Source organism: Ustilago hordei, assembly GCF_900519145.1.
Source record: "Ustilago hordei strain Uho2 genome assembly, contig: UHO2_contig_13, whole genome shotgun sequence".
In the NCBI taxonomy this organism is placed as follows: domain Eukaryota; kingdom Fungi; phylum Basidiomycota; class Ustilaginomycetes; order Ustilaginales; family Ustilaginaceae; genus Ustilago; species Ustilago hordei.
In genome coordinates, this window is record NW_024545290.1 from 648,319 (window position 1) to 675,832 (window position 27,514).

Here is a 27,514-nt window from a genome sequence, read left to right on the forward strand (position 1 = left end):
ATAAGACCATCGAAGAGCCCGGCACAATCACCAGTGCTCTTCATACCAAAGAAGGATGGAGGTCTCAGACTCTGTGTGGACTACAGAGGTCTCAACGAGATCACTGTCAAGAACAGGGCACCATTGCCCCTCATCGAGGAGCAGCTGTTCTTACTCAGGAAGGCAAGGATCTATACCAAGCTAGACCTTAGAGCAGCATACAACCTCATCTGGATTGCTAAAGGAGATGAATGGAAGACAGCTTTTGGCACTCAGTTGGGACTCTATGAGTACCTAGTGATGCCCTTTGGCCTAGCCAATGCTCCGGCTCACTTCCAGTCATTCATCAATGACATCTTCCAAGACATCATTGGGATATATGTGGTAGTATACCTAGATGACTTCCTGATCTTCAGTGACACTGAAGAAGCACATGTGAAGCATGTCACCGAGGTCCTCACTCACTTAAGGAGCAACAGGCTCTTTGCTAAGCTGTCGAAGTATGAGTTCCACACCAAGACAGTCGAGTTCCTGGGGTACATCATCAAGCTGATGGGCATAGAGATGGACCCAGAAAAGGTGCACACTGTCAAGGAGTGGCCAATGCCAGAGTCAATCCATGACATCCAAAGGTTCCTGGGTTTTGCCAACTTCTATCGAAGGTTCATAGCCCACTTTGCTCGCATAGCCAAGCCCTTGACAGCACTGGTAAAGCCTATAGAACGGTTCAAGAAGTTCGAGCTACCAGAGGAGGCCCAACAGGCCTTCCACAAGCTCATCCAGGCATTCACATCAGCAGGAGTGCTTCAGCACTTCGACTACCACCTTCCAACAAGGTTGGAGACTGATGCAAGTGACTTTGCTATAGCAGGAGTACTCAAGCAGGAGCATGAAGGATGATGGCATCCAGTGGCTTTCTACTCTAGGAAGATGTCTTCTGCCGAGAAGAACTATGAAATCCATGACAAGGAGCTCCTAGCTGTGGTCGCCTGCCTTACTCAGTGGTGACACATGCTAGCTGGACTACCAAACCAACTGGTCATCCTCACTGACCATGAAGCCCTCAAGTACTTCAAGTCACAGAGATGCATCACAGGTCGACAGGCTCGATGGGCCATACTACTAGCAGACTTCGACTTCATATTGCAGTATCAACCAGGAGACAAAGGTGGTGAACCCAATGCTCTCACCAGAAGGACAGACATGCAACCAGCTGGTGAAGAGCAGGATCACAATGTGAGGCAACTACTGCCTCCTCGAGTGTTCAGGGAGACAGCAGACCATGACTCAACCCTAGTGGCCCCTATGCTCTCGATGGAGTCCATAGCATCAAAAGGTCTCAGAGACCTGGTCAAGATCTTCCAGCCCTTAGACCAAGAGCTACAGGAGATACATAGGAAGAAGCCCTTCGAGGTCAAGGATGACCTATGGTACAGTGGAGGAAGGTTGGTTATCCCCAAAGTGATCATGCCAGGGAGGACCAACAACCAACACTCAAGGAGTGCCAAAGAGGTAGATGGACAGTCTCTCTCTGTAGAGCATCTGCAATTCATGGTGATGACCCAATGCCATGATGGTATTACTGCTGGACACGTAGGAAGAGATGCTACCATCAAGGCAGCTCAACGACATTACTGGTGGCCAAACATGACAGCTTGGATTGCAGACTATGTAGCAAGTTGTCCTGTATGTGCTAGGTACAAAGCTCCTCATCACTGTCCATATGGTTTGCTACAGCCACTAGCAACACCAGACAGGCCCTGGGGCTCCATATCCCTTGACTTCATCGAAGGACTACCACCATCAAAGAAGTATGACTCCAAGACCTATGACTCTATCTTAGTCATTGTTGACAGGTTAACCAAGTTTGCCATACTAGCTCCAACCCATAAGACAGTCACAGCCAAACAGACTGCAGTGTTGCTATATGGACACATGGTTAGACTTTTTGGATACCCAGATCACATGGTCTCGGACCGAGGCAGGCAGTTCATATCAGGAGCATGGAAGGCATTTGCAGAGCAAATGGGTGTGAAGCACTCACTTAGCATGGCTTACCATCCTCAAACTGATGGTCAGACAGAGAGAGTCAATCAGGTCATAGAGCAATACCTCAGGATGTACTGCAACTATGAGCAGGATGACTGGGCCAACCTGCTGGACACTGCAGCCTTTGTATACAACAACACGGTCCACAACAGCATTGGTGTCTCACCATTCTTTGCATGCTATGGATGGAACCCCAAAGCTCATCCTGACATCCCTCAATGACTAGGAGTCAATGATCCAGGTCGCTTCGAGTACCTCATGGATGGAAAGGAGCATTGCAAGTACCTCCAGGAGCAGATCAGAGAGGCACAACATAGATCAGTAGACCAGTATAACAGGAAGCACAAGGACATCGAGTTTAAGGTGGGTGATATGGTCTATATCAACCATCGAAACTGGAAGACATGGAGACCCACACCCAAGTTAGATACCCGGTTTGCAGGACCCTACCCAGTTCAGGAACGGGTAGGACGCCGAGCTTATCGAATCACATTGCCAGCAAACCTTAAGGTGCATGATGTGTTCCATGTCTCCATGCTTGAGCCAGCAAGAACAAGTTCTCTTCCTCAATGTGCTGAACAGCCCACCATACCATCACTTCCAGATGAGGACCTCGACTTCGAAGTCGAAGCACTCATCGACAAGCGTTCACACAATGGGACTACAGAGTACAAGGTGTTGTGGAGAGGGTACTCAGAAGAAGCTGCTTCATGGGAACCAGTAGAGAACCTCAACTGTCCTGACCTCATCCAGGAGTATGAGGTGTCGGAGGGGGGACGAGTGGGTAGACAAAGTAGAGAAAGGAGGAGAGAACAGGAGGAGTAGAGAGAGGAAGAGGAAGGAGGATGACGTTGAGAGAAGGAGGAAGGATGATGTTGGCAATGTTGTCAAGGAGGAGGAGGAGGAGTCAGCATGAACCAGACCAGAGCATGCCTCGACGGAGCTCGGCTCTTAAGAGGGGGGTAGTGTCATGGGCCTGGATGCTCAAGAAGCAGGAGGGTCATGGGTTCATATGGAAGGAGCACAGGTATCGAAGATCTAGTCGAAATCAGTAGAGAGCATGGTCGTAGTGCAGTCTCCATGGAGACTGTGGACTCCTATGGACTCACATGCAAAGGAGGACACGAGCCACATGTGAGGAGGGCCAGGCACAGCCGTGAGGAGGACCAAGCTCAAGGAGCAGGCACAGCCACGAAGAGGACCAAGCTCAGATGGTTACCACTCAGGGGCTCGAGAGACAAGAGTCAAAGGAACTGTCACCGGTCAAAAGAGAAGGAGCAGTGTATAGGACACTAGCAGGCAGGTCCTGAGGAGGAGGAGCAGTGTCGAAGGAGTCGACACCAGGTCATGAGGAGGAGGAGCAGTGTCAAAGGAGTCGACACCACTCAAGAGGCACAGGGGTGCCAAGCAGGAGAGGCCCCTGAGCAGTACTCGATGAAGAAGGTACTCTCTGGAGAGAGAGCAGGAGCAGCATCACTGGTGATGCTGTGAAGAGGTATATAACCATGCTTTCTCATCATCATAGGTTGAGTGGATCCTCATCCACTCTACTCACCATATAACTAGTTATCACTTCAGCATAAGTATACATTAGTTTCAGTCAGCATAGCAGCAATCTATCAAGGTTGCTCCTCATCATAGTGTGTGTGTTGTATCACCACTACCTGACGTCCGAAGGCGCCCATAGCAGGTTAGCAGTCCGGATCAAGATAGAACCGAAGGCAGTAGTCCACTGCGGTCTGGGGATCACTTCAAGCATCAAGTTGACACACTGGACACTCATGTTGATGCCACCAACCTTATCACCAACACCATCAACCTCATTATCATCAACACCCACCAACCTTATCACCAACGTCATCAACCTCATCATCATCAACACTCACACCAGACCTTGGTGTCATCATAGCATTGATATTGATCATGCCGAGCTACCCCTGAACGGAGTGTCCACAGAGGTCAGCCGAAACCTACGATAGTATATACCACGAACACCACCTGCTGTCACTGCACAACTTGATAGTCACCGATACCGAGACAATAGCTGTCGCACAGTTTGATAGTCACCGAGTATCTCGACAGACCGACCTGGGTTTCAGGCGCGAGACCCCTGACACAGTGTTGAAGGAGTCGACACCACTCAGGAGGCACAAGGGTGCCAAACAAGCAGGATAGCAAAGAGGAGGAGCAGTGTCGAAGGAGTCAACACACATCTCAAGAGGCATAGGGGTGCCAAGCAAGCAGGAGAGGCCTCCTGAACAGTACTCGATGAAGAAGGTACTCTCTGGAGAGAGAGCAGGAGCAGCATCACTGGCGATGCTGTGAAGAGGTATATAACCATGCTTTCTCATCATCAAAGGTCAAGTGGATCCTCATCCACTCTACACAACCATCATAACTAGTTATCACTTCAGCATAAGTATATATTAGTTTCAGTCAGCATAGCAGCAATCTATCAAGGTTGCTCCTCATCATAGTGTGTGTGTTGTATCACCACTACCTGATGTCCGAAGGCATCCATAGCAGGTTAGCAGTCTGGATCAAGATAGAACCGAAGGCAGTAGTCCATTGTGGTCCGGGGATCACCTCAAGCATCAGTCAACACACTGGACACTTGTGTTGACACCACCAACCTCATCACCAACACCATCAACCTCATTACCATCAACATTCACCAACCTTATCACCAACACCATCGACTTCATCATCATCAACACTCACACCAGACCTTGGTGTCATCGCAACCTATGCATTGATATTGATCATGCCGAGCTACCCCTGAATGGAGTGTCTGCAGAGGTCAGCCGAAACCTATGATAGTATATACAACAAACACCACCTGCTGTCACTGCGCAACTTGATAGTTGCCGAACAACTAGCTCGTCGAGACCGATACCGAGACAATAGCTGTCACACAGTTTGATAGTCACTGAGTATCTCGACAGACCGACCTGGGTTTCAGGCGCGAGACCCCTGACACCCACAAGGTTAGGAATGGAGTGGTGTTGCTATTTGGGAGCATGCTCCATAAACTGTCCCACAATTTAAAAAAAAAATTGGCTCTTCTTCATAGCACAATTTTCTTAGTCAATGTCAATATCATTTCCACAGTCTTGGAGAGAAGAAGCAGGGCTTTCAGACAATATCAGACAGTGTGGCAATACAACTTATAGCTATTGAGCATTAGAGTGATGTATGGTGACATGTAAAATCTTGGGACAGTTTACACATGTACTGTATATATATATATCAAGCTGAAAACACTAGGCTCTCACCATGTTCATTCTATTCAATTGAGTATATGTGTTTCTGTCTTAAAACAGCAGTGACATCGTGCTCCGACTCTCACGGATCGTCGACTATCGGGACCGATCTTCTTTACTTTACATTATCGAATTGTTCCGCTCTCCGCTCCTCTCTTCACTACGATCATCTTCACCAAAGCCAAGCGTATTATTAGCAGCCTGGTTCGTTGTTATTCTCCCTCCCTGTCTGTACATTGCCGCTCGTTCCTGCGCTCGACCGGCCCCCTCTTACGGCCGGCTGGGAGACCTCCTTGTTGAGCTTCGAGGACCTCACGGCTCTTTGCCTGTTAGTTTCGTGTTTTATATATACACAATTTTGGTTACCTTTCGTGCGATTGAGTCCAGAGGGGATGGCCAATTTTCTTGTGATTCCGGTTGGCTTTTGTGTAACGCTAGGCTGCTGTCACCCTAAAATTCTGAAAAGAGAGAGCCCTTTCTTGTGTTGGTGTGCTTGTGTTGGTGCTGGTGTGCGCTTGTGCGCTTGTGCGACGTCACTTCTTTGTGTGGTTGCCGAGTAACTTAGACCGAACAAATGTGTGTGACTTGAGGCTTTCGTGCCAGTTTGTGAGTTCAGGGACCAGCCAAATCTGAGCAGCTCATCTGTGCTTGATTGCGCTGCCGCCGCTTCAGTGACTTAAAACTTCCCCTCTGCCAGCGCGATAGGAGATCCTAAGCATCTCTCTGAGCTCCATCTTCCCATCCAACTACATCGCTCTCCAGAGCTTGCGACGGTCCACAGGTACAACAACATCAGGATCTAGTCGCGGCAACATAGTATCTATCTTCGACTCACCACGCTCGCCTTTCCTGCTGGTCAGAAGGTTGGACTCGTCTATCAGGCATCTCTTTCCCACAGAGCATTCAGATTAGCTCTTTTGTAGCGAGACGGATTTGGTTGCCTGCTTAGCGCACATCATCAGCACTGACGCTATGGCGCCTACTCCACCGCCCCTGCGCTCTCAGGTGTCGCTGCCTGACAGTCTCCCTGGTGGGCTCGCATCGCCACCCTACGAGCGACAGAATGCACAAGAGGCTCTCCCACCCGTCTATGCCAGCCAGTCCAACCTCGCTGCTCAGGATTCTCACGACGGACATCACCTTCTCCGTGATGTTGCCCTAGCTGCTATCGCATCCGGCGACACCAACATGTCGCGACAGCACAGCACAGATCATGCTTACCCGCCCGAGTCAAGATCACGTCAATCAGGACTCCACGACCACAGCATCCTTGCAGACTCCTCGAACAACAGCTCTCGACCTGGCATCGCTGGTCCACGTGTTGCCATCACAGATCCTCTCGCCGACTTTCGTGATCGCAATCTCCCCAAGCCTTCCGGTCTTGGTCCCAAGTCCGACTATCCACCTCACGAGACCAATCGCACACCAGGCACGTTCAACTACGACAGAAACGTTCCCTACAGACCACCCCTCCTTCGTCAAGACAGCGAGGTCTCATCTACCGACGGCGGTGACCGCGACTATGGTGAATTCAATTGGTCCGATGAGGAGGACCTCGATGAAGCCGCGCGCTTCGAGAACGAGCAGGCAAAGCAAGTTCGCATGGGTCGTTTGAGTCTTTGGAAGATCCTCAACTTTCTCGCTACAACTTTCCTCGGCAATCTCATCATATCTTGCTGCATGCTCATACCCGTCATTGTCATCCAGTACGTCTATCGCAAACGCGGTCCTGACGAGGGCCACCGTGACTTCGTTGCAGACAACGTCCAAGCTTGGTTCATCTGGGCTGCTTTCAACCTTCATGTCGAATGGTGGATCCATATCCTTGTAGAGCTCTTTCCTAAAGCTGTACTCGGTCTCATCCAGCTCGTTTGGGGTCGTCCCAGTCAACGAGTCCTTTCACTCGCAGAGTACTTCAACGCCATCAAGCCCTACGTCAAGCTCGTCTGTTACGCTGCACTCGGTTGGGGTTCCTGGGCCATCATCTTCAACTCCATCTATGGCCTCTACAGCCAATCCGACCCACGCAACAGCCGTGCTCGATACCTGTACCGCATCTACCAGGTCATCCAGTTCATCTTCTTCTTCACCCTTACCATCTGTGTCGAAAAGGTCATCATCAAGCACATTGCCATGTCCTTCCATCGCAGCGCCTATGCCGACCGTATCGCAAAAGTCACCAAGTCGCTCAAGGTCTTTGACTGGCTCCGCGACCACAAGCCGAAGCTCAAGGGTCGAGACAACACTTCCGCTTTCGGTTTCCCTCGTTCAGCTCGGGGCTCTCCGAGCGCAAGCGGTGCTGCCACCCCTGTCCATCCGACCGATTTTGCCCTTGAAGATGACGAGAAAGACTCGCGCGTCAACACGCCACCAAGCAAGAGCTCATGGCTCAAAAAACACAGCAAGAAGCGTCCCTCCGATCAGGCTGCTTGTGCAGGCACCAACGACCGTGCCATCGATCTTGCTACCGGCAAGCCTGCAGAAGGTCAAGCTCCTGCTCGAGGCAATGGCAAGTCCAACATCATCGCACGGGTTGCAGCTCGTGGAGGGCGCAGGGTTCGAGTCACTGCCGCTCAGGCTAGCACCTTGGCTCGTGTCGCCATGAACGACCCTTTCGGCCTGCTTCGCAACGAAGCCCTCGGTATCGGTACTGACGTCAACTCACCCGCTGAAGCCAAGCGACTTGCACGATCCATCTTTGTTGCCTTCCGAGGTTCGCACAAGCGCAGCTACCTTATCCCTTCTGATTTCGAGCCCGCCTATACCAACGCCGAGGACGCCAAAGACGCTTTCAGTGTCTTTGACCGTGACGGCAACGGTGACATCTCACAGTCCGAGATCAAGAACACCGTCATGCAGGTGTACAAAGAGCGTCGCTTCCTCAGTAGATCCATGCAGGATGTCAATCACGCTGTCGGTCAGCTCGATGCTATCTTCATTGTCGTCTGCCTCGTTATCATCATGTTTGAAGCTCTTGCCATCTTCAATGTCGACATTGGCAAGACGCTCACCACTTTCTACTCGCTCGCCATCGCCTTCGCCTTCGTCTTCAAGGAGTCTGCTGCTAACGTCTTCGACTCGATCATCTTCATCTTTGTCACCCACCCTTTCGACACTGGTGATCGAATTCAGATCGGTGAAGCTGTGCTTGTCGTCAAGCACATGTCCTTGCTCTCGTGTCTCTTCACCGACTCGCTCAACCAGGATGTCTACATCAGCAACGTCATCCTGTCTGCTACGAGCATCGTCAACATGCGACGATCAGGCTACCAATGGGAGGCCATTACAGCGCAGTTTGACTTCAACACACCACTCGAGAAGCTTGATGCTGTTGAGGCGGATATGATCCACTGGCTTCAGACCGAACCTGAGCGTCTCTTTGTGCCGAGTACTGCCATTGTTCCGCAAAAGATCGAGTACATGCGTTCGCTCGAATGCACCATCGGTATGACACACGCAGACACCTGGCAGGACTGGGGCCGTCGCTTCTACCGCAAGAACGCCTTCTTTGCCGCCTTCTCGTTCTATTGCAAGAAGCACGGTGTTCGTTACGCTAACCCCGTTCAGCCCATCGTTTACTGGACAGAAGATGCAGCACAGCTTCCTCCCAGCTACGATACCAACACGAAGGGAGCAGCAGACGAGGAGGACAACGGATACGTTTTGGATGACTTTACCCCATCTCCATACTCAAGCCCACAGATTCGCGCTGCGGGTGGGGCAGTCGCCTTGCCACCTAAGAAGTACAAGTCATACATGAACTTCACACCCCCTCCCGACGAGCTTGAGGGAGACGCGGCCAATGTGCGTGCTCGAAAGGCCAAGCGCGAGGCCAAGAAGTTTGCCAACCAGGGTGGCGATGGCTAAGCATTGTAGTGCTGTCCATCATGTATGCAGCTTTCTTTTCCTTTCTCAACCTTTTCCTCGAACTGGACACTATCTTATCCTCTAGATCACAATCATGCACAGCATTTCCTCTCATCTCACAGTCTCCTGCATTAGTCTCCTATCAATCGCATTTCAGATTTGTCCAACTCAACAGACTGTGTACGCAGAATACAGATTCTCTTGTGTTGCCAATGAACTAGAGTTGCATGACTCGTGTGGCGGAGCACGTTTACAGTGCAAGCAACAAGGATATCAAAAAGAGAGCTGGCTTCGTTTGTGACGGCTACTGCGTGGGGGTGCTAGTCAACGCCGTCCTCCGCTCGAAGTCATCAGCCAAAGCCTGTGCAACGACCTTGTGAATGTCCACCAGACTTGCATTGATCGCTTCTAATGCTTCATCCAGTGTATCCACCTCGATTCCTGCACCTATTGGAACGCTTCCTTGACCCACTCGGTCTTGACCCGCTTTCGAACTGAGCTGACTCGACCCCGCCGAGACATTCAAGCAAGTCACTGATGCCAGGGCTGGCATGCCACACAAGAGTACCCTCGTTGCTGTCTTCATCCCTGTCACCAACCCCAAGTCTGACGAGCTTGGGTCTAGCAATACCCGCTTATCCTTCGCCAACTTTTCAGGCGAAGATGGGATGAGTGCGACACTTCCAACGACGAGACCGTACATTTCGATGCCGGCTGAGGCGAGTGCGGTGGTGGCAGCGATACAGGCTGCTGCAATGCAAGACTCTTCCAGCCCATCGGTCTGGAGGACCATGATATGGATATCAAGTGATGCTTTGGGAAGGAGGTCGAGTCGAAGGGATGGCAGCAGCGCTTGATGGAGTAGGTTGGAGAGATGTGCGCTCTCGGTTGTCTGGGCGAAGGCAAGTTTCATAGTTGAGAGGACGTCAGCGAGCATGGAATGGAATAGAGATGTCTGCGCGATAGAAATATGTTACTTACCCTTCCAGGTTGTCTACGACGTCTACTCGAGAACGGCGCAAACTTGACCTCTACATTGAGCTCTGCTTTGCCGCTGTACTGACGACCCTTGACCTGTCTGGGGCCAAACACGGAGCATGCGAGCTTAAGGTCGCCAATCTCTACATAGGAGCTTCCAGATGCTGAAGGTACCAAGTTGGTCTGCAAGAAGATGGGCCGGAGCTCTGCGTACGATCTGTTGTCGGGTCGTTGCTGCGATGTGCTTGCTAGAGAAGCCGAGCTTGGGGCGGTCGAGGTAGATGCCTCGGAGATAGGAACATAGCTAGGTGGGCCATTGACCCTTCGGCGGTCGTGTTTGGACATGCTGCCTTGTATGCGGAGCCTATCGTATGAGCAAGGTAGCTAGTGTTGCTAGTGAAGAGTTGTCTAGACCAACATGTGAGAGAACCAACGATATCAACGAGAAGAACAGCAATCCGAAAAAGTTCCAGCTTTCCGAGTGGAAAATACGAGGGGGTGTGAGATCGTGGATTGCAACATGACCAGATCTTTCATTGCACATTTTTTGGCGCTCGAGCCTCCACCTGAAGGAGCGGAAAGCTGAGCATCAAGCCAACATGCCAACTTTGGCGCATTCTCCGACACCTCTTCTTCCACCCGTTCCTCCATCAAAATCCAAGCCAACGCTCTCTCTCGCCAACATGGACGAGGCCAGCACTTCCGCTGCGGCGAACGTCCCTTCGACGTCGTCGTCGCCGAGCTCATACACGAATGTGACCATAGGTCCTGACGACAACTTTGACTGGGAAGCTTATGTGTAAGTCAACGACCTTCACCTCACAATGCCGGAACATACAAAGACAAGAAGCGCAAGTGCTGACAACTGGCTGATCCTGGGTTTCTCTGCCACACAGCGCTGCGTATACGGGTCCAGCTCGATCTCAGCGCCTCATGTACATTGCGACACACTGCCCTGCTCTCCGCAAGACGTGCAGCAAAGTGGCAATCGACCACATCAGAGAAACCACCCGTGATGTATCTGCCTACCAAGCGATGGTCACAGTACACAACACCGAACCTGGGACGGGAAATCTCATCTTAGCATCCGAACGCATTCAAGCTGACTCGGAATGGATCCAGTCAACCCAACAGCGCAACAATGCCGAACGCGAAAAGCTCGAGCTCGAAATGCGCAACTACCAGAACAACCTCATCAAGGAGTCAATTCGTATGGCGCATCGCGACCTTGGCGACCATTTCTGGGACACTGGGGACTACGCTGAGGCGCTCAAATCGTATACCAAGACACGAGACTACTGCTCGACGACAGACCATGTCATCGAGATGTGCATGAATGTCATCGAGGTCTCGCTGCGTATCGAGAACTGGACCAACGTGCAAACTTTTGTCAGCAAGGCAGAGGGCGTCTTGGAATCGTATGTTCCTTCTGGCAGTGCAGGTGGCCGAAAGTTGAGTTCGCTCAGCACATCGAACATTGCTCCTCCAACCAAGGGCGGATCGACACCGGGAGCAGATGCGATTGGAGCGCTTTTCCGAGCGGGTGGAAGCTCAGCAGCACAACCAGCACCGACCACGTCTTCAAGTACGCAGGCTGGATCGAGCGGCGAGAGCGCATCTCAGACTGCGGCCAAGAAGCTGGTCGCCGAGACAGGCGCCAAGCTCCGTGCTGCCAATGCCATTGCATGTATCGGTCAAGGCCGATACGAAGCAGCGGCAAAGCTTCTGCTTAGCATCGACCCAGCACACAGTCCTGCATTCGCAGACATTATCACTCAATCTGACGTTTCGATCTACGTTGCGCTATGCAGCTTGGCCACGATGGAACGAGGTGCTCTTAAAACACAAGTCATGGAGAACAGCAAGTTCAGGGGCTTCCTCGAGCACGAGCCTTACGTACGTGAGCTGTTGGAAGCCTTCAGCTCAGCACAATTCAAGAAGGTCGGCGAAATTCTGAATCAGCACGAAGCGCGGCATCTTCTTGACCCGTATCTTGCTTCACACGTGAACAGCCTCCGCACATCGTTCACCAGGCGAGCGCTGCGACATTTCTTCACACCTTTCGACCGAATCAGCATCACCAGGATGGCAGCAGCATTTGGATGGGAGGAGGATAGGATGACAAACGAGCTGGCGGCGTGTATCGAGCGTGGCGAGTTCAAAAACTTACTAGGCAAGGCGGCAGAGGTGGGAGATGCGAGAATTGATGCGACCACGCAAACGCTCGAGTACCGTATCAAGGATGCTCGCAGGGCGGTGTTCGATTCTGCCCTCGAGCTCGGTGACAAGAGGTGTAGGGAGACAAAGCGACTTCTATTGCGGATGAAGCTGGTCGAGAATGGCGTGGTGGCCAAGGCGAACCGGTCGTATACTGCCGATGCTTAGCGGTAGGCTTTCCAGCATTTGATCATTCCTGCACATCCTGTAATTGTTGACTTTCGCATTTGCATATCATCCATCTGGTTTCAGGTGGGTTTCAAGTCAAGCTGTCCGTCAATCTGTGCTCTGTTGAAGCTCATCGAGATGTGCAGAAGGGAGCCTGATTTTTTCCTCGCCGCTACCTGTGAGATCGTAATTACACCACAAATTTGGTGAGCGAAAATGATGATGCGGCGCGAGAAGAGGACGCGCGAGCTTTGTGATCGGAAACTCCACTTTGAAGCCTTGAGAACAGCGCTTCAGCCATGGAACTGAGCTCACGCAGCCAAACGACCAAAGCCAACGTCTTGCTTCCAGACACACACATCATCACAAAGTCCACCTCGTCCTCACGCCTCATTCCGCTCACCACCCCTCGGTTTTGCTCGTGGATCAGTCACCACAGCCTCAGAACACGGCAACACTGGCGTTCGAAGCTCATCATCCGGATTGACAAACACTCCAATCGGCGCCTTCTCCATTCATAGATTCGACACATCATGTCCGACGCTCAACCTCCTAACGCCGGCAACCGCGAGGATCGTCAACCGCCCGCCGACACATCACAGGCCGGTCCTTCCTCCTCCTCCACCACTGCTGACGGCGATGCCAAGATGGCTCCTGCCGAGCCAGAAGAGGAGCCTCTGCCAGCTGAGATCCTCGAAGCTTCCATCGACGAGATCCAGACCCGCACACGTCTACTCGAAAATGACGTCAAAGTCATGCGATCTGAACACATGCGTCTCATGCACGAGCAATCGTCCAAACGCGACATGATCAAAGACAACTCGGACAAGATCAAGCAGAATAAGATGCTGCCATACCTCGTAGGAAACGTTGTTGAGATTCTCGACATTGATCCAGATATCGACGAGGACTCGGAAGAGGGAGCCAATGTCGACTTGGACGCAAGGAGGAAGGGCAAGTGCGCTGTTATCAAGACAAGTACACGACAGACCATCTTCCTGCCTCTCATTGGTCTTGTTCCCGCAGAAGAGCTCCGACCAGGTGACTTGATCGGCGTCAACAAGGACAGCTACCTTGTTCTCGACAAGCTTCCAGCCGAATACGACTCGCGAGTCAAGGCCATGGAAGTCGACGAGCGTCCTACCGAGACATACACCGACATTGGTGGTCTTGACAAGCAGATCGAAGAGCTTGTTGAAGCCATCGTATTGCCCATGCAGCAAGAGCAAAAGTTCAAGAACCTCGGTATCCGACCACCCAAGGGTGCGCTCATGTACGGTCCTCCCGGTACCGGTAAAACTCTGCTCGCACGTGCCTGTGCAGCTCAAACCAACGCCTGCTACCTCAAACTTGCCGGTCCATCCCTCGTTCAGATGTTCATCGGTGACGGAGCCAAACTCGTCCGAGACGCCTTCGAGTTGGCCAAGGAAAAGGCACCTGCTATCATCTTCATCGACGAACTCGACGCGATAGGAACCAAGCGTTTCGACTCAGACAAGTCTGGTGATCGTGAAGTGCAACGAACCATGTTGGAGCTCCTCAACCAGCTCGACGGTTTCTCTTCGGATGAGAGGATCAAGGTTATTGCTGCTACCAACCGAATCGACATTTTGGATCCTGCGCTGTTGAGGTCAGGTCGATTGGATAGGAAGATTGAGTTCCCCCTACCTAACGAAGAGGCTAGAGCGAGGATCATGGAAATTCACTCGAGAAAGATGGCGGTAGGACCTAATGTCAACTTTGAAGAGTTGGCCAGGTCGACAGATGAGATGAACGGTGCTCAGCTCAAAGCCGTTTGTGTTGAGGCTGGTATGATTGCACTCAGGGAAGGTGCGACGGTGTTGGATCACGAACACTTCCATGGTGGTATTCAGGAAGTGCAGGCTAAGAAGAAGAACGACCAGTTCTACTTCTCGTAGTCTTAACTTGTATCGGGTAGAATTTGGCAATAACATCTTTCTCATCAGAAGCCAGCACGGCTAGTGGGCCTGTGGAAACAATGCGTGTGCCTCTGTTTGTATGAAAACTGCGTGATTGTGATTCCGAGTTGTAAAAGTACAATTTTCCGGTCAGGAAAGATCATCCCATCCAGTCAAGTCTGGCCCGTCATCGTCTTCTGTTGGCTCTAATTTGACTTTGCTCTTGTCGTCTTCCTCTTCTTCAACAGACTCAGTCTGCGCTTGGTCAGTAGCAAGTGGGAGCGACACGGTGTCCTCTTCGTCCTTGACCCGGATTGGCGCGTCGAGTGAAGTAAGTGGTGGTTCCGGCTTTACCGTGGGAACATTTGCTTGTGAGGTTGAAGGGCTGGCATCTGGTGTAGCATCGTTGGAAGGCATTGGCTCGTCCGCTGCTGGTTGCTCAGTCGACTCGAGATCCACTTTCGCTGCCACATCTTGTGAGCTTAAAGGAGCCTCTGCAACCGTCGTCGACACTGCTGTTTGCGAAGACTCCGCTTGCGGCAGGACTGCTTCGTTCTCGCTCGAAGACGGCTGTATATTCGTCGTCATGTCCTCTGCTTGCTGTACTTCCACCTGCGAAGGTGGCATCGACTGATTCGTCCAGCGATTCTGTAACGCGGCAAGCGCCTTCTGTCTCGCCAACCACAACCTTTGTGCCCGCTCCATTGTCAGATCCCTATACTTGTCCACCTGCACATCCGCAGCTGCCTCCTCGGTCCGCTGCGCTTTCGCTTTTATCCTTGCAATCTTCTGATCCAGATGCTGTATCCTCTGCCTGAATTCCTCCACTTCTTCCTTACCCATATGTTCCTGTAAAGCTGCTCTTGCCGCATTCTCGATATGGTCAAACCGCACCGGACCCAGCAGCTCACCACCATACCACCTGCTCACAATCACCAACACATCCGACGCTCCCTCATCCCTCGCTACCTTTAATACACGATCTCCACCCCACCTCTCACCATCATCTTCCTTGTCTTCTTGCAACGAGAAGTCGTCTGGACCTGCGAGTCCAGTTCGACCACGTTTGAGCTTGAAAACGCGGTAAGCATACATATCGTGCGAGGAACCGCGCTTGTTTGCTGGTGCATTTGCGAATTGTGGCGGCAGCAAGTCTGTAGGGACTGTTGGGTGGACGACACGGGTGATATGGGAAAGAAGCGCAGAGATGTAGGCAGACGATGCGTTGGTGAGCGGGTATACATAGCCGACGAAGAGGGAGTTGCGGTCGACGATTTGTGCTGCTTTGCAGGTAGTGGGCATCGGAAGGGAGGCTGCGAGTTCAGAGAGGGATGAGGAGGCAGAGGGACCTTTGCCGAGCCATGCTGTGAGAGAGGGTGCAGAGGCTGGCTTGTCTGCTGTTGGTTGGGACGTTGGCTTTGAGGTGGTGCCATTTGTGCTTGGTGGTGCTTGGCCAGCTTCCTTGCGTCGACGAACGTCTGCCCATGCAGCTGCAGCCTCTACTTCTGCCTGAACTCGCTCTGCTTCTTGGTGGAAAGAGTCGTAGGCTTCCTCTTGATCTCCTTCTACTCCTTCTGTCTGCCGACGAGGACGCTTTGTTTTGTCCGCAGTCGTGTCTCCATTCGCCTTCTTAGCTTTGGCTGGCTTCTTGGCTGTTGTCTTGTTCGACTTCTTTAAAGCGGGTTCTTGGTCTGACTGAGCTTCTTCTAGGGCGTCATCATCGCCGTCTTCTGAGCTCGATTGATGCCGACGGCGTTTGCTCCGCCTAGCTGAGCGTCGCGATGCAGGTTCTGGCGGCTGCCATTCGTCCTCTGAGTTGTCTTCCTCTTCAACTATCTCGGCGTCCAGATCGTCTTCGTCGTCAGCATCCTGCTCGTCAGCCATCTCCCCATCGTCGCCTTGATATTCCTGCTGCTCATTGACAGCTTCGGCTTGCGCTCCATTTTGATGGCCAGCGGCGGCAAGGATCTTCTGCCGTTCCTCCTCGAGTTCGCGCGCAAGTTCGTCGTCTAGTGTGTGATCCTCGATGAGCTCCTCTTCGTGATCAGCGGGAGGGCTGACGCTTTGTTGCTCCCTGCGCCGCCTCGACATGATGGTGCATCCGCGAGTAAGGGGGGGCGGGTATATGGTGCGCTCGGACGTTGTTGAAAAGAAAGCATTGCTTGGCGAGAACGGTCAGAATGATAACTCAGCCGCGAGAAGGTGTTGCATGCAGAACAAGTGGAGGCATGACTGCGCAAAAAAATTAGCGTGAGCGTGTTACGCCGTATAAAACGACATTAGAGAACTTTGAGCTTCTGAGACGAGACGCGACGCGACGCGTCGCAGTTGGCGTTGATAAGCGGAGCAAAGGAGAGCGTCAGACCAACACTTGGCAAAGGAACAGCCAGAGCGTCGACTGGGCAGCAAGAAACATTTAAGCAGAACGTGGAGCAACTTTGAAGCCCTTTTTGCCGATGTCGGCCCTTTCTTCTCCAACACCATTGCAGCCTACCGGATCCTTTTCCTATCTCCACTTATCTCCACCTATCTGCAACCATGGCCGATGCAGACGCCATCTATGAGCTCGCACAACGCATAGAGTCCAACATCGAGGTCGACAAACGCGTCGCTGCGTTGAAGTCTCTGCAGTCACAACTGGAATTAGCCGGCTATGTCGTCGAAGCAGATGCGGTCACCTCGGCCGTCAAGGTGGCTCTCAAGCATGCTAACCAGGCACTCAGCACAGCCTCGCTCTCCTTCATCCCGACCTATGCGTCAATGATCTACTCGGGCGACGAATCCGAATCCCACTCAATCCTTAACCACAACGTTCGCATGCTCGTCAACTCGGTCACCTTGCCCGTCATCGAGAAGCTAGGCGATCAGAAGGAACGCATCCGCGAGGCTGCACGGACAGCACTGATCGAGATCGGAAGTGCTGCCTACGCTATTAGCTCGGGTCACCTCATGACAACCGGAAAAGGCAAGGAGACAGAGACACCGCTCGGCATCTTCGAAAGAACACTGCGTGAAGCGGGACTGGCGGCCAAATTTGCCAGGATCAGAGAACAGACCGTCTTGCTGATGCCAATCTTGCGAGAGAATTGCGAAAAGTATCCTGTCAGACCGCTTCTCCCGACCATGGTGGACTTGCTTTCAGATGCCGATGCAACGGTCAGAGAAGGTGCACGATCGACACTTGTCGCTCTCTTCAGCAGCGCAGCGCCAGCAGCGAAAGCAGATCTCAAGAAGGAGCTCGAAAAGAAAGCGGTTCGCAAGCAGACTGCCGATGGGATCTTGCGTGAAGTTCTAGGTGTACCCTCAGCAGCAGTAACTCCCGCATCTGTACTCAGCCCGCCAGCACCCACATCATCTGTTCTTACCTCTCGCAATCGCACTGCCTCCTCCTACGGCGAGGCCGACACACCATCGTCATCGTCCAGACCAGCACCGTCAACAGGTACAGTTCGCGATGCACCAGCAGCGGCGCCAACGGCTTCAGCTTCTGCAGCAGCCACCGCAGCAGCAGACAACATTCGACCAGTCTATATCGCTGCCCGCTCCGACCTCGAACGGACATTCGCAACGATGATGCCTTTCTTCGAGAACAGGGAATCCGAACACAACTGGCTCAATCGAGAACAGTCCATGATCAGGATCCGTGGTCTCATCGTTTCGGGCGCACATCGTCAGTTTGGCGAGCCATTCTTCGTAGGTCAACTCAAGACTGTTCAGGAGGGCATTTTGAAATGTGTCGCAAGTCTGCGAACAACGCTTTCGATGCACGCTGTCCATCTGGCGCAAGAGCTAGCTATCGAGCTCGGTGATGACCTTGGTCCCTGCGTCGAAGGCTTTCTCATCAATCTCACTGCCATGGCTGGGTTCACGAAGAAGCTTATCGCCAATGCGACGCAGCAGGCTGCGGCAGCAATCATGGTCAATGTCAGCTTCCGGCCGCTGTTTCTACAACTCATCTGGCAAGGCACACAGGATAAGAACGTTGCAACACGTACTGCAGCTGCAGAGCACCTCTGCACACTGTTGACACATCATGCACCGCACCGCAAGCATGCCGTCGAGTCGCATAGTGGATTGGATCTGCTAGACAAGTGCTTGAGGAAAGGCGTCGGCGATTCAAACCCAGGAGCAAGGACCAAGAGCAGGGAAGCATTTTGGATCTTCCATCGCTATTGGCCGGACCAGGCCAACACGATCCTCAATTCGCTGGATCCAGCCACCAAGAAGCAGGTTGCTGCGATGGCGCCTCCCGATGTAGAATCTGAGATTGTCGCTGAGGTCAGGCCGAAGGCGACTGTAGGACCAGCAAGGGCAAGACCTGGTGGAGCGTCGATGGCGTTGATGCAGGCAAAGAAGGCAGCTGCTCTCAAAGCTGCCCAAGAGAAGCAGGAGCAAGATAGGAGGAGGGCTGAGGAAGCTGCAGCTTCGCACGAAGCAAGAGTGGAGGCTGCTCGTGTTGCGTTGGCTGAACAGCAGCGGCAGCAGCAACACTCCCAGCATCACAACCACCACCCCGGAGCACCGCCAGAGGAATATGCCACACCCGTCGCTGCACACAAGAAAAGCACCGGCTTCATGCCAGCAAGACATCGTTCACAGCAATCTAGCCATCTCAAGTCCTCGACTGAGCTGTCGGTGCTAGTCAGTCCGACTGCGCATCAACGCATCCAGACAGCCGTTGCTTTGCCCTTACCCACCAGTCCTTCTCCCGCACCGCCGGCGCACAGCACACCGCAGGCTCGGACCAACAGCAAGCTCTCCCAACCCAGCTTTGAAGCGTCGTCGTTGCGAACTCGATCGCCCGGACTCAGCCCTCGCCCTATTGTCTCTGCCCGGAATCGTGCTGTATCGTCATCTTCCTTGTCCTCCCACGGTTCTGGTTCGGCATCTTCTGCACGTCATCAAGCGTCATCAGTCACACCACAACGGACGCACCGTGCCCCCAGCTCGACCCTCGACGCTGACCTGGACGACCTCAGCCTAGACGGTATTCAGGATGACGACGATACTGCTGATGCCACCCAGCAACCGCGTTTCCATTCATCGGCCAACGGCGAGGATGACACAGTGCAGCTAACAGCACCCGAAGATGCATCAGTGGATCTGATGGGGATGAACTTCAATTCCCCTTTCAAGATTCCTTCTTCCACCGGTGTCAATACTCGGAGCGCGAAGACGCAATCGGTGCTAGTGGAGCGACAAAATGCATTAAAAGCACTCGAAAGTGCAACCCCGCAACGGCCCAAGACTGATAGAACGGTATCGACGTCAAGTGGATCCAGCAACAACTCCAACACTCCGTCTAATGCTGTACGGAGGTCGGGGCTGCCGAGACCCGTGTCGATGATGCATTCCCCTTCACCCACCAGCGCTGGTGGGATGCAGCCGTTTCCTAGATCTGCTTCGAGTCGTATGCTTGCGTCTACACCTTCACGACAGCCTCAATCGAGGCATCTATCGAATCGGACTGGAACGGGTCACAGTGTGCTGGACAATCGAGGAAAGAGACTAGAAGCAACACATACAGCCTCGTCTTCACCAGCAAGAGCAAAAGCGGAAGTTTGGTCCTGGATTACCGCCCTCACTTCCTCCACCGCTGATCTTGGCGTCTTCCGACGACTAGCGCGGCTAAGTGCGGAGATCAAAGTCTCTCCCACCGCCCCTAACTTAGACCGGGGCGAGGAGGGAGATGAAACGGTCTTACGTCCTGGTCCGCTGAGCAACTCTGCAAATCGCACATCGGACAAAGAAGGTGAAGGATTCACCTCGGACATCGAAGCTTGGCTCGAAGGCGGCCTGTTCAGCGCTCTCTTGGACGGGCTGAAGAAGTATCTTAAGCCCACTGAGGGTGGTGGTGATAATGTAGTGGGAGCGGAGTTGCAAATGAGTGCACAAGTGGTGTTACATCGAATGGTCGAGTACCAATTCCCACTCTTCGGTGCAACTGGGAAGGAAAGAGAAGTGGTTGAACTCACACTGGAATGCATCTCTACTCTTTCCTCCACTAGCACCGCTGGTGGTGGCGGGTCAAGCAGTGCAATAGTTGCGAGAAAAGCGGCGATACAAGGGCATGAAACAATCCTTAAAAGTTGGGCCACTGTATGCGACCCTGTACTCGGGTTCGACCTACTCCTATTTTCTTCCACATCCTATCTCTCAACCGCAACCTCGACAGCGGTAACTGCAGCAGTGCTTAGGAGTGGTTTGACACCCATTTTATTGCGGCTACCATCCGAGCTTCTACTCGAGGACTTCCTGCCTCGGCTTAGCGAGATAGCCAGAACGGCCCTCAAAGCGCAGTCCACGGATTTGAGGCTGGTTGCTACTACAATGCTTAAATCTCTCAACGACAAGTTGAAAAAGGAAGGCGTGGAGGGTAGTCATGATCGAATCTTCACTGCACTAGGGTTGAACGGTGGAGAAGGAGGGGAGAATAAGGCATTGCTGGATGTTTTAATGTATTACTTTTCCAAAAAGTAAACCTACGCCTCGCTTGATCGAGTCTTCTCATCTGGAATGCTCAGCCTTCGATGCTCCATTCTGTGTGTGTGGCCGGCATGAGAAAAGCTCTGATTGTGAATGCAATTGCGGTGTCTGTGTGCAAAAGGCGGAATCAACTGGCTATGCTAACAGGGGTCAACAATCCTAAAGCCTGACCTTCAAATCCTTCTATCAACCTCTTTACATCTTGCACCTCTCTTTCCACCCACTCGCTCTCCCTTCTCCCCTCCCCTGCATCCCCTAACCCTTTCTCGCTGTGATGGGAAATCCATTCTTCACTAGCCTCCACACTTTCTTGTTCCATCTTCCACTGACTGATGAGGCCTTTTAGAGTCTTAAGCTTTCTTGCTGCATCAGCAGTGCTGCTTTTCGTAATCTGCGTGTGTTCGTACAGCGTTGTTAAGGAAGTGAGTAGGGTGGTTGTTGAGGTGTATAGTGGAGCAAACAGGCCTCCTTCCAACAAAGGTTTATCGGTGGAAACGGTTAGGGGGGTTAGGTCGGTGATGGTCGAATCGCTTTCTACTGATGCTGTTGCTCTATGTCCTCTTGATTTGGTTGGTGAGATGGGAGAGGTGGGAGAAGAAGGTAAAGAAGAGCTTTCGTCTTCTATCAAGTCCGGCAGTTCCATCCCACTTGTACTCGGCGAAAGAAGAGTGTCGTTACTAAAGCTGCTCGACATTCCAGAAGAGGGGTAGGAGAGCAATCGGGAAACTTTTCTATCCAACTCTCTAAGCTCTCTCACCTGTGTTTCCCTCTCTGCTGTATATTGCGAGATAAGGGTTAGGTACCTTGATGCACCTTCCTCTAGCTTTGCTGTATCTTCTCCCACCCCTCCTGCTCCGCTAAGACGAGAAAGAAAAGATGATGTGGCAGCTATGCTCTCCGCCACCTCCTGCGTCTGTGTTGTTGCTAGATGCGATATTTCCGATCCTACCTGTCTAGAAGAAGCTGATGTACGCGTTCCTGAGCTAGAAGCTTCGATCGAGTGAGGGTCTAGCTCCGTTGCAAGATCAGAACTCAAACAAGCTTGATCGGGGTGGAGGTGAAGGGAGTCAAGTTGAGCATCCAAACTCAACCCATCCACTCCTTGTGTTGTGGTGGAGGGATCTTCGTATTCGCTCTGTTGGTGGTGCAGGTGATCAAACTCATCGCCGAGCGTCGAGTTGAGGGTGGAGTGCGCATGGAACTGAAGTTCTGATTCATCAAAATCGGTGGAGTTGCCAGCGTGAAAGTTTAGTTCGTCTGCTAGAGAGAATGCTGGATCCATCTTTCCACCCTGCCTCTCCTCTGCGGTCGAGGAGGTGGCTTAGCTATCGAGGTAAACTGTCACCGAGGTTGGGTTGGGAGTCGAGTGAGAGTGCAGTGGAGGCTGAATCGTCGAAAGTTGTGCAAAGTGTCGTTTTGTGATGGTTGACGTTGTGAACAAAGCCTTGGTAAGGGTGCGGGAGATAACGAGTCGCGTTGGGTGTTCCTCGTGTGCTTTACTGCCAACCAAACGAAGAGCCCGGTTACGACAAAGTGGTGGTGAAAGCAAAGAAAGGATGCGGAAACAAGAACTACAGAGTAAGCGGAACCAACTTTACTCGGCTCCTTTCAGAGACCAACACTTTGAGATTCGGCTGTGGCAACGCACACGCACGCACCCAGACATGCATAAATCTCGGTTTCCGCACAGCTTCACTTGCACCCCGTACCAATACTCACATCAGACCAACTCTTTGTTCACAAGCCATCGATCACAGTTCCAAATCGGCGTGGATAGAATAAGGAGGTAGGGAAAGGGGAGATATGCTTTTCTGATCATGAGATACAAGTACATTGACCGAGATTACAGCGCGGAAAAGTGAGATCGCTACCACCGAGGCGTGTCTGTGTGCTTCCACTGCTCCATGCATTGCTGGGGCCAGGTACATTGTGATGCCTCTACTCGGCTATCTGTTGTATTCACCTTAGACGGGAGGGAAATCCGCCTCCTCCAGCTCAAAATAAGGATGCTTCAACGCATCCGCAACCTTGATCCTCTTGCTAGCATCGAACTCCAACAACTGCCTCAGCAGATGGAGCAACCTCGAGTGATGTTTCGCATACTGCCCCTGTTGTGCTGTCGGCCCATTGATGAGATCCTGCAACTTTTTCATCTGCCTAACATATTTCCTACTATCCTTGCTAGTTTCCGGGACCGGATACTTGAGTGCACCGTGCTTGAAGTACTCGGGTTTGTACGTTTCCGCTTTTCTCCTATAGTCATCCGGCATTTTACCGAGTACCGCTTCCATCATTGCGAGATGTTCGAGATTGTCGTGGGTCTGAAAGAGGGCATCGCCGGTGAAGAACTCGACTAGGATGCATCCAATGGACCATACGTCGCACGGGAAGGACCAACCCATGGACAAGATGATCTCCGGCGCACGATAGTGTCTAGTGGAAACGACGGAAGAATGAAACTCGTCGTTGAACGTCGCCGATCCAAAGTCGATCAGTCGAATCTCGGTATTGTGCAAAACATGTTTGCGTTTGGCATTCTGCCTCCTTGATGTCGCCACGATGGAATGCTCGCTACTGACAAGCAAGATGTTTTCCGGTTTAAGATCCGTGTGAACCAAGTTGAGTCGATGCAAGAAAGCAACACTCTGCATAAGCTGTTTGGCAAATTTCCAGATATGCAATGGCGGGAAAGGCTGAAACTTGTTCTCCTTTAAAAAGTCGAATACGCTCTTGCCCAACAGCTCGGAAACGATGCAGACGTGGTTCTTGAAGTTGAACGTCTCCAACAAGTGAATACACTTGTTCTCGTTGCCTGGATCGTTCTCGCGCAGTGTCCGCAGGACTCGAATCTCGATCTGACTCGCATCGCGATACTTTTGCACCGCTCGAATGATCTTGATCGCCACATACTTGCGTAGCTTCTTGTCGTAGCATTCCACGACTTTGCCGAATGTTCCTTGACCCAAGAGCCGCAAGATCTTGTATCGACTCGTGACGTAGTCACCCTGGTTGACAATGAAATGGCCTTGATCGTCATCGACAGGACCATTGTTGGCGGCTGCTGCTGCAACGTAGGATGCTGAGCTGGCGTAAGAGTCTCGTGTGCTGGCGGTGCCTTCGTAGCCGTGATGCGCTTGTGCAAAGGCAGCAGCTGGATCGTAGCGTGCAACATAGTCGAGTGCACCTGTGCCTGCTGGATAGCCACCTCGATAGTTGGGCGCCACCCTCGGCTGTGCCATTTCAGGTGCAGGCCGTTTTGCAGATAGCAGACCTGCTGCACCTGATGCGGCAAGATGTGCTGCTGTGGCGGGATCGTTTGGATCATATGCTCCTGCACCTCCCGCCACAAGGTTATCGTCCGGCTTGACAGGGTGGCTGCGTTTTCGTCGCTTCTGGACGGGAACTTGGGCTGGGATTCCGTCAAGGCCGGCATGCGGTGCTGGAGCTATGAGGTCGGCATCATGAGGCAACATGTCGAGATGGGAAGCGGAAGGACCTGGATGCGCATTCGTAGCGCGGCCATCTTGTGCTTTCCGTTTACCCTTGGCCAGTTGTGCAGTGGCATCGTATCGTGGATCGGCAGCGTAGCCGTGGAGTGTGGAGGTGTAGGGTGCGGGAGCAGCACGGTGACCATTGGCGGCGTGTGCATAGTTATTGAGGAGATGCGGATCACGAGCGGCTTGTACGCTGAGCGGATTGGATGGCGGTGGTGTATCGTCGTCGATGACAAAGACTTCCTGGATCTGCAGTGCGGCCAAGGGAAAGAGACAAAGAGTGTAGCGAGGTGAGTGATCTGAAGCAAGGCAAGAAGCGGAAAGAGATTGGAGCCAACTGCGGACCTACCTTTCCGCCAATGAGTTCATTGACCTTTTGAAAGCCTGATGCGGGTTTGATGGGCCGACTGCCACTTGCAGCCGACATGTTGTTGTGGGTGGAAGTGGAGGCGGCGTTACTGGTGGTGTAGGGATATTGCTGTTGATGGGACGATGGGGGTATAGGATGTTGTTGATGTGCTAGCATAGCGTGATGATGGGTTGGTGATGGTAGTGGATCGGCGCCTTGTAAGGACAAAGGAGCGAGGCCGATAAGCTGGTCAGGTATTGTCCTCTGCTTCTTGGCGCGTGGTACGATGGTGGCCATTGAGGCGGTGAGGAGAGCACCGCAGGCGAGATGGCAGAAGCGGATAGGGTGCGGAAGCGAACGAGGCGGTGGAAAGTGCGCGATGTGTTTGCGGGAAGAAAAGGCGACAAGGAAATGACCCTATCTCTAAAGGGGAGGTGGACCAAGTGGAGGTGGGGGGGGGGGGGGGGGGCACTCTTGCAGACTGTCTTGACGATGAAGGAGGCACCGATGCAGTACTTTACAGTAGAGCAGCCAACGATGGATGCTACGGGTGTATGAAGTTGGTGGCAGCTTGATGAAGATTGTAATGCAGATGTGGTATCGAAGATATGATGGATCGTCCCGAGATAGTCGCACGAGTGTCGATGGAGCGAGGTTTGTACAGGTGAAAAACGACTTGCGTTTCCGAGGGCAGAAAGAAGTCGGTGAGATGGATGGGGATGGGGATGGGGATGGGGATGGGGATGGGGATGGCCGTGTGATTTGATGTGAGTTGGAAGGAATGGATGAGCGAGCAAGATTGTGTTCAAAGATGGGACGAGGACGAGCAAGAGAGTGTGCAAAGTGTCGCTTGCCTGAGCCAAGCAAAGTGGGTCTGGCCAAGCTTTAGAAATGAAAATAATGCCGTTGCAGAGCGCATTATTTTCAGAGCGGAGCACAGAGTGGAGCACAGAAAGCAGCAGCACACAGCAGCAACGCCTCATTATGGAAGCTAGTTGACTATGTTTGTACATCGACCTTGTTGCCATTTCATCGCTGGTCGAGAGGGCGAAAAGGGGGGAAGGGGGGAAGGGGGGAAGGGGGGAATGGGCACGAATGCGAGATGGAGCAGCGGAGACACTGTGAGCCGCTACGGTTGACTGTGGCACAAAGAGCGAGTCCCGGCTTTGGACGCACCTTGCTTAGCCCACACTCTCGCACTGTCAGACGCGTTTACGACAGCTTCTCTGCCTTTGCTTTCGAGGAGAATTGAATACAAAATGTCGGTCGGAAAAAACAAAGCTCAGCAAGCGACTCTATTTTGGACTTTCAAGTGCCCATTAGAATGCATCTCAAGCCTTTCGACCCAACGTGCCTCGTTGAATACAATCCTCTTGTATTCGCTACTCGTCACAGTTTGCATTCCAAATTCACCAGCTTGGCTTGATTGGCTCTGTTAAGCATCGCTTGTGAGGATTGCCCTCGGAAATGACCTCCTCGCTGTTAGGCTTTTTCCAGCCACACACACCGATCTGTCAAGAAAATCACCGGCACTGAATGCTTTGTTAAGTTCCGAGTGCCGAGCTTCTGGAAAGAAGCGTGTCTTGGTTGCTTTGTTGCGATTGATTATTTTAGCCGTTCAACTGGCTGTCCTTCCTCCGCTTTCTTCTCCACACAACACCATTACCATCTCCCTTTTCCACCACCTCTTCTCCCTCGACACCCTTCCGCATTCGAGGAGGTCAAGTTCGGACCCTCACTACCCCTTCCCCCCTCAGCGCCTCGTAGTTCCACCGCATTGCATCAGTGCCCTCCACTTGGTTCCGCATCTGCATACCCGCACTCGATAGCGTAGCACAAACCACGCTCCGATCATCACCGCGCCAGCGGGCTAGCAGCTGTATTCCCTTGTCCGTATTCCTCGGCCCAAACTCGAACCTCTCCTCCACCTCTAGCTGCGCTCCTATCTTAGCACACATCAACAACAACAATTATGGCGGGCATCTGCAGGAACCGCCTAGCCGAAGAGCGTAAGCAGTGGCGCAAAGACCATCCATTCGTACGTCAACGCTCCACACCACCACTCTTTCCGCCCTCGCTTTTTACCTTGCACGCTCTCGCTGACATTCCACCCCTTGCTTCCATGCTCACCTCCCCTCTTATCTCGGATCGCACAGGGGTTCTACGCACGTCCAGCCAAAGCATCTGATGGCTCTCTCGACCTCATGAACTGGGAAGTCGGCATTCCTGGCAAGGCAAATGCAAGCATCTGCCCCTTCCCACTCTCCTCTAGACCTCGTTTCAAGATCTCGCTGACACACTCTCCCTCTCCATCCACTTGCTTATCGCATGCACCGCTTCGCCCTGAACAGACACCATGGGAAGGCGGACTGTACAAACTCCGCATGATCTTCCCTGAAGAATACCCCTCCAAACCACCCAAGTGCAAGTTCACCCCTCCGCTCTTCCACCCTAACGTCTTCCCCTCTGGCACCGTCTGTCTTTCCATCCTCGACGAAGATAAGGGTTGGAAACCAGCTATCACGATCAAGCAGATCTTATTGGGCATTCAGGACTTGCTCAACGATCCAAACCCACACGATCCCGCTCAGAGCGAAGCATTCACCATGTTTCAAAAGGATGCTACGGCCTATGAACGAAGAGTGCGACAGCAGGCCCGGGAGATGGCTACCGCTGCCTGAACGCGCATACCAAAAGCACTTGAGCAGAGAAAGAAGGATGCAACGCAATACATTCATCCCTAGA

General features: G+C 52.5%; 10 protein-coding genes across 10 annotated transcripts; 6 read left to right on the forward strand and 4 right to left on the reverse strand.

Moving 5' to 3' along the window:
- Nucleotides 1-990: 990 nt before the first annotated feature.
- UHO2_05458 (uncharacterized protein) lies at nucleotides 991-2,853 on the forward strand (the record flags this gene model as incomplete). The annotated part of the gene is made up of 2 exons (XM_041560273.1): nucleotides 991-2,185; nucleotides 2,258-2,853. 2 exons carry the CDS (start codon nucleotides 991-993, stop codon nucleotides 2,851-2,853), a joined length of 1,791 nt encoding a protein of 596 aa, XP_041416207.1.
- Nucleotides 2,854-6,263: 3,410 nt separating this feature from the next.
- UHO2_05459 (uncharacterized protein) lies at nucleotides 6,264-9,158 on the forward strand (the record flags this gene model as incomplete). The annotated part of the gene is made up of 1 exon (XM_041560274.1): nucleotides 6,264-9,158. One exon carries the CDS (start codon nucleotides 6,264-6,266, stop codon nucleotides 9,156-9,158), a length of 2,895 nt encoding a protein of 964 aa, XP_041416208.1.
- Nucleotides 9,159-9,462: 304 nt separating this feature from the next.
- UHO2_05460 (uncharacterized protein) lies at nucleotides 9,463-10,481 on the reverse strand (the record flags this gene model as incomplete). The annotated part of the gene is made up of 2 exons (XM_041560275.1): nucleotides 9,463-10,050; nucleotides 10,140-10,481. 2 exons carry the CDS (start codon nucleotides 10,479-10,481, stop codon nucleotides 9,463-9,465), a joined length of 930 nt encoding a protein of 309 aa, XP_041416209.1.
- Nucleotides 10,482-10,819: 338 nt separating this feature from the next.
- On the forward strand, nucleotides 10,820-12,521 carry UHO2_05461 (uncharacterized protein; the record flags this gene model as incomplete). The annotated part of the gene is made up of 2 exons (XM_041560276.1): nucleotides 10,820-10,935; nucleotides 11,033-12,521. The coding sequence occupies 2 exons, from the start codon at nucleotides 10,820-10,822 to the stop codon at nucleotides 12,519-12,521; spliced, it is 1,605 nt and encodes a 534-aa protein (XP_041416210.1).
- A 647-nt stretch (nucleotides 12,522-13,168) lies between these two features.
- UHO2_05462 (putative RPT5 - 26S proteasome regulatory subunit) lies at nucleotides 13,169-14,440 on the forward strand (the record flags this gene model as incomplete). The annotated part of the gene is made up of 1 exon (XM_041560277.1): nucleotides 13,169-14,440. The coding sequence occupies one exon, from the start codon at nucleotides 13,169-13,171 to the stop codon at nucleotides 14,438-14,440; it is 1,272 nt and encodes a 423-aa protein (XP_041416211.1).
- A 150-nt stretch (nucleotides 14,441-14,590) lies between these two features.
- Nucleotides 14,591-16,531, reverse strand: UHO2_05463 (uncharacterized protein; the record flags this gene model as incomplete). The annotated part of the gene is made up of 1 exon (XM_041560278.1): nucleotides 14,591-16,531. The coding sequence occupies one exon, from the start codon at nucleotides 16,529-16,531 to the stop codon at nucleotides 14,591-14,593; it is 1,941 nt and encodes a 646-aa protein (XP_041416212.1).
- A 447-nt stretch (nucleotides 16,532-16,978) lies between these two features.
- On the forward strand, nucleotides 16,979-20,920 carry UHO2_05464 (uncharacterized protein; the record flags this gene model as incomplete). Its single annotated transcript, XM_041560279.1, has 1 exon — nucleotides 16,979-20,920. The coding sequence occupies one exon, from the start codon at nucleotides 16,979-16,981 to the stop codon at nucleotides 20,918-20,920; it is 3,942 nt and encodes a 1,313-aa protein (XP_041416213.1).
- A 133-nt stretch (nucleotides 20,921-21,053) lies between these two features.
- UHO2_05465 (uncharacterized protein) lies at nucleotides 21,054-22,208 on the reverse strand (the record flags this gene model as incomplete). The annotated part of the gene is made up of 1 exon (XM_041560280.1): nucleotides 21,054-22,208. The coding sequence occupies one exon, from the start codon at nucleotides 22,206-22,208 to the stop codon at nucleotides 21,054-21,056; it is 1,155 nt and encodes a 384-aa protein (XP_041416214.1).
- A 682-nt stretch (nucleotides 22,209-22,890) lies between these two features.
- UHO2_05466 (uncharacterized protein) lies at nucleotides 22,891-25,066 on the reverse strand (the record flags this gene model as incomplete). The annotated part of the gene is made up of 2 exons (XM_041560281.1): nucleotides 22,891-24,669; nucleotides 24,770-25,066. 2 exons carry the CDS (start codon nucleotides 25,064-25,066, stop codon nucleotides 22,891-22,893), a joined length of 2,076 nt encoding a protein of 691 aa, XP_041416215.1.
- Nucleotides 25,067-26,741: 1,675 nt separating this feature from the next.
- Nucleotides 26,742-27,450, forward strand: UHO2_05467 (putative ubiquitin--protein ligase hus5; the record flags this gene model as incomplete). Its single annotated transcript, XM_041560282.1, has 3 exons — nucleotides 26,742-26,807; nucleotides 26,926-27,009; nucleotides 27,121-27,450. The coding sequence occupies 3 exons, from the start codon at nucleotides 26,742-26,744 to the stop codon at nucleotides 27,448-27,450; spliced, it is 480 nt and encodes a 159-aa protein (XP_041416216.1).
- Between the last annotated feature and the right edge of the window lie 64 nt (nucleotides 27,451-27,514).